The 5,459-nt window shown below is 37.0% G+C and overlaps 1 protein-coding gene across 2 annotated transcripts in view; it reads left to right on the plus strand.

The window, feature by feature from the left end:
* The first annotated feature begins 207 nt into the window (after positions 1-207).
* The window catches only part of atp1b2b (ATPase Na+/K+ transporting subunit beta 2b), a 26,616-nt gene continuing 21,364 nt past the window's right edge, over positions 208-5,459 (plus strand). Inside the window, exon 1 of one of the 2 annotated variants that reach the window (XM_073839589.1) lies at positions 208-605. In XM_073839589.1, coding sequence (XP_073695690.1) covers positions 515-605 — 91 coding nt within the window. In that variant the 5' untranslated portion in view covers positions 208-514. The remainder of the gene's footprint in view (positions 606-5,459) is intronic. The other variant, XM_073839588.1, reaches the window with a different exon arrangement.

The raw sequence follows: 5,459 nt of genomic DNA on the forward strand, positions 1-5,459 counted from the left end.
CACGGGCTTAACGATGTGCCACTTTGCTGAAGGGGCGGGGCCAAGCGCGCCGCATAGCGCTGCTATTGGCCAAGAAGTAGCTTGAGTTTTGCTAAAGGAGGGGCTTTGGTTTTTGTGGGGGGGAGGGGGGCTGAACAGGCAGAGCTTGTTTTACTGCAGTATCGGCACATTAGAACTGCACTGCTCTCTCTCTCCCTCACTCTCTCTCTTTCTCTCTGTGTCTCTCTGCGGAATGCGCACTGCACTTGTGGGTGGGCAGAACGCCGGGCGTTACAGAAAGAGCGAGGTCTGCTCTCACTCAGTCCTCGCTTGAGTGCTCAGGTTTCGGCAGAGTGCCTTGAGAATCGCTTTTACCCAGTTTTCATTGTACAAAAGCTTTCTATTGAGACCTTAAAGATCGCTTTAACCCTTTCTCCACACTATTCAAGGGTTGAATAGCTCTTCATTACTCTCAAAGAGATTGTTAGTCCCGAGGCGTTGACTCTGTGAGTGCACATTTATTTCGTCCAGGAAAATGGCAAAGGATGATAAGAAGAGCGCGTGGAAGGAGTTCTTCTGGAACCCCAGGACGCGCGAGTTCTGCGGGAGGACCGCGAGCAGTTGGGGTAAGTCTTGCACAGGATTACACGCATGCACATATGCTAATTAGTTCCACATTATTTTGCAGTTTTAATAAGTACTGACTGAGTTAGAACAGCGAGTCTTACTCTATCAGTGCGGGGAAGTTCACTGAGGAGGCGGAACGCTGTCCGAGGTGCTGAAACGCAAGTTTGCCAGTGCGTTTTGCCGGGCTGTAATGCGTCACATGCGTTTCCTTTTCAACGCCGCGTGTTTACGCAGCTGTAAAACTAATACATTAGCCTTAAAATGTGTTTATCTTAGTCGAATTACGAAATCTGGCGACTGCTGATAGGTCCAGGTAACTGTAGTCACTAATTATTGGGTTATGATGGACTTAAAATGCGGGCATAAAATGATGAATGCGCGGCATCAGCCAATGAACAGCGTGGAGAAATGTGATGCGTCGGCTCACTGCAAAACTACACAATGCGCTTCAAGCAGAATGTCTGAATAGATGCTTGCACACATCAGTATTCCCTGCACCACTTTCTAGAACAGCTGTAAGTTTAACTGCAAAATAATAATCAAGTGTTGCAGTAAAAAATACAATCAGTCCAGTAATTATTCAGACACCTGATATAATTTTTGATATATTTTTATTAATGGGTGCAGGTCACTATAGTAAAGTAAACTGACAAAAAATCTTCATACTGTGGACTGCCAGTAAAATTTATAAAAATTTGGGACCAAAAATTAATTTCTTTAATTGCTAATGTGAACTTTTTACACCACAGACTGAACAAAATTAAGCATTGCTTGGTAATTGGTCAACAAAGTGTTGATAGTTGTATAAATATTGTCATACTAACACTTGTCTGAATTTTTGGTTGATTGTAACCCATTACATACCTTTCTATCAAAGTTATCTATCAATTTTATTACCATTTTCTAAACTATAGTGAATATGTGATAATGTGAGAAATGTTGAAGGTTTCTGAATAAATTTTGGTTTGACTATGTTAAATATTTTACTATATACGGTAAAAAATAGAATTTATTCGACGAAACCTATTTTTCTGTGAAATGAACATGTTATATTAACAAGTGCTACATATGATTTTATTGCATTGAGGTTATTTAAAAGAATATTTTATATTTAACAAAGCAGTTAATGTATTGTAAAATATAGTATAAGTTATGTTTTGTTCAAATTATAAATCGCTTCTAATTAATAGGGAAAGAGGCATTCTAAAATTTCCTTGCTCAAAATTTCCTTCCTTTTTGTAGCAGTTGGAGGGCTTTCGGTTGTATTTTGTCTTTTCTAATTCATATTTGTGACCCTGGACCACAAAGTCAATAAGGGTAATTTTTTTAGAAATTGACATTTATACATCATCTGAAAGCTGAATAAGCTTTCAATTGATGTATGGTTTGTTAGGATAGGACAATATTTGGCCCACAATACAACTATTTGAAAATCTGGAATCTGAGGGTGCAAAAAAAAATCTAAATACTGAACTCGCCTTTAAAGCTGTCCAAATCAATTTCTTAGCAATGCATATTATTTAATATTTTAATGGTAGGAAATTTACAGAATATCTTCATGGAACATGACCTTTACTTAATATCCTAATGATGTTTGGCATAAAAGAAAAATCGGTAATTTTGACCCATACAGTGTATTGTTGGCTATTGCTACAAATATACCTGTGCTACTTACGGCTGGTTTTGTGGTCACATTTTAGTGTATGCGTGTTACCCTGAGCTACCCTGACAGCAGCTAGAGAGGCCCATTTTGACCAGCTATAAGCTCTACTGTGCCATCTGTACGATTATCTGTACATTTTAGCATGGCAAACTAATTTTAGTAGTTCAAATAGGCTGGTATATTAACATATAATTGAATAACAGCTAGGAACTGTACAAAAAAAAAATATATAGTCACCAAAACGCCAACACTTATTCTGCCATTTGGTTTAAACTTATTTAAACTTTCCAATTTTTTTAATGAATCTGCCTTTATAATTGTGTAAGATCTTTCTAACAATAGAAGTGAATCACAAAACACCTTCAGCCCAGTGCATATTGTTACAAACTGTCTTTTGCAGTGACATTGAGATGATTTAATCTAGCTGAGGGCCATTTTGAGTGTGCGCGTGGGGGTTTGTGAATTAGTGTAAGATGTAATCCTTTACTAATAGGCTCATTGGTTGCCTTGGTGAGGTTATCATGTGGAGACGTAGCCTATTCAACAGCCATAGATTAATTCTGGAACTCAATGTGTCTTTTAATCAGGGTGTGATGGCATTAAATCTACAGCACTCCAAAATTGGCCCTCAGGCATCTATAACTCAGCTGTCAATGCTATGGGACATTGAGAGTGTGTGTGCGTGTGCTTGAGTGTAAGAAATGCTAGATCACTGCCCTCAAGACTTCTATGTATGCCAGTACATTTTGCTCTAGGGAGCTCTGTGTGTAGCACCACATTGAGAATGTGTATGTGTGTGTGTGTGTGTGTGTGTGTGTGTGTGTGTGTGTGTGTGTGTGTGTGTATGTGTGTACCTGGTATTTATCACGTTATGGGGACCAAATGTCCCCACAAGGATAGGAATACCAGTAGATTTTGACCTTGTGGGGACATTTCTCAGGTCCCCATGAGGAAACAGGCTTATAAATCATGCACAATGAAGTAAAAGTGTGCACAATCTCCCGTGAGGGCTAGGTTTAGGTGTAGGGTAGGTGTAGGGCGATAGAAAGTACGGTTTGTACAGTATAAAAACCATTACGCCTATGGAATGTCCCCATAAAACATGTAAACCCAACGTGTGTGTGTGTGTGTGTGTGTGTGTGTGTGTGTGTGTGTGTGTGTGTGTGTGTGTGTGTGTGTGTGTGTGTGTGTGTGTGTGTACCTGGTATTCATCACGTTGTGGTGGCCAAATGTCCCCACAAGGATAGGAATACCAGTAGATTTTGACCTTGTGGGGACATTTCTCAGGTCCCCATGAGGAAACAGGCTTATAAATCATGCACAATGAGTTTTTTTGATGAAGTAAAAGTATGCACAATCTCCTGTGAGGGCTAGGTTTAGGTGTAGGGTAGGTGTAGGGCGATAGAAAGTACGGTTTGTACAGTATAAAAACCATTACGCCTATGGAATGTCCCCATAAAACATGTAAACCCAACATGTGTGTGTGTGTGTGTGTGTGTGTGTGTGTGTGTGTGTGTGTGTGTGTGTGATGCTCTGAGGACTAGCTGCCTAGTTAAGCCAGCATGCTCTCTAAGACTCCTTAATTAGTCTATTTTTGTCTGTGCCCAAACCAGAGTGAACCTGGGTATGCTTAGATTCTTTAACAAAGTACATCCTCATTACTGGAGCTTAATAGTGACCTATGGAGGACGGTGGAAGCTGCAGGTACATTCATACAGCTGTGTCTCTTATTGAGGCATATCCAGGGTTGCATTCAGGACCCCTGGGGCACAAGAGGGGTCAATAGTATCAGATAAAAACACTTAAGGCTGATCTATAGCCCTCTAGAGAGTCATATAAAGCCTGTGTCCCATCTTGTCGTTAAACATCACTCTGGCACAGGCCGTAATTGAAACTCTAAACCACTCCTGAGATGTATAACTTATACTAAGAGCAGAAGATCTTAATACTCTGTTCAAAGAAGGATAAGGCTTTATAGAAATGAACCACCCAGAAAAGTTCTGGAGATATTCTAGTTTAGAGGGTTCACAAACTTTTTTCATTAGCCAAACCCCTTTGACATAAAATATTTACATGAAGTACTCCCTGAGATTTTAAGTTTTTTAACTTTCAATAATTTTGCATGTTCGCAGTTCTCTGATGCTGATGACATGCAAGTAAACAAATAAAATATTTCATATTTTTAGTAAGTATAGTAATTAAAGTATCAATTTATTTTAATTTTTGCATTTTTAGGATTATTTTCATCAACCCTCAAACCCTGTTTGGAAAACCTAGTTCTAGCTGGACGATAGACTGCATTTGAATTTAGTCACAGAAATCTTGTTCAAATATATATTGTTCCATTTACTATACAGCTACACACAAATTTTTACATATTATTGCTAAATTTTAGTGATAATTAATACACTAATAGTCAAGTTTTGAGCAGTAAGATTTTGAATGTTTTTTAAAGAAGTTTCTTCTGCTCACCAAGCCTGTATTTATGTGATCCAAAGTACAGCAAAAGAAAAAAAAAAGTGAAATAAATATATAAATAACTGTTTTCTATTTGAATATATTTTAAAATGTAATTTATTCCTGTGATCAAAGCTAAATTTTCAGCATCATTACTCCAGTCTTCAGTGTCACATGATCCTTCAGAAATCATTCTTATATGCTGATTTGCTGTTCAAGAAACATTATTATTATTATTATTATTATTATTATTATTATCAATATTTACAACAGTTGAGTACATTTTTTGATGAATAGAAAGATCCAAAGATCAGCATTTATCTGAAATTAAAAGCTTTTGTAACATTATACACTATATCATTCAAAAGCTCAGTATTTTTTATTTGGAAAGAAACTATAGAAATTAGTTACAAAAGATTTCTATTTTAGACAAACACTGTTCTTCTGAACATTCTATTCATCAAAGAAACCTGAAAAAATTCTACTCAGCTGTTTTTAACAATAATAAATGTTTTGGAGCCGCGAATCAAAATATTAAAATGATTTACTGGAGTAATCATGCAAAATAGTTAGCTTTGAAATCACAGGAATACATTTCATTTTTGAAATATATTTATATGGAAAACAGTTATTTTAAACAGTAAAATATTTCAAAACTTTATTTTTGCTTTACTTAGGATCAAATAAATGCAGGCTTGGTGAGCAGAAGAGACTTTAAAAAAACATTAAAAAT

This window comes from Garra rufa, chromosome 5 (assembly GCF_049309525.1).
Source record: "Garra rufa chromosome 5, GarRuf1.0, whole genome shotgun sequence".
NCBI lineage: Eukaryota > Metazoa > Chordata > Actinopteri > Cypriniformes > Cyprinidae > Garra > Garra rufa.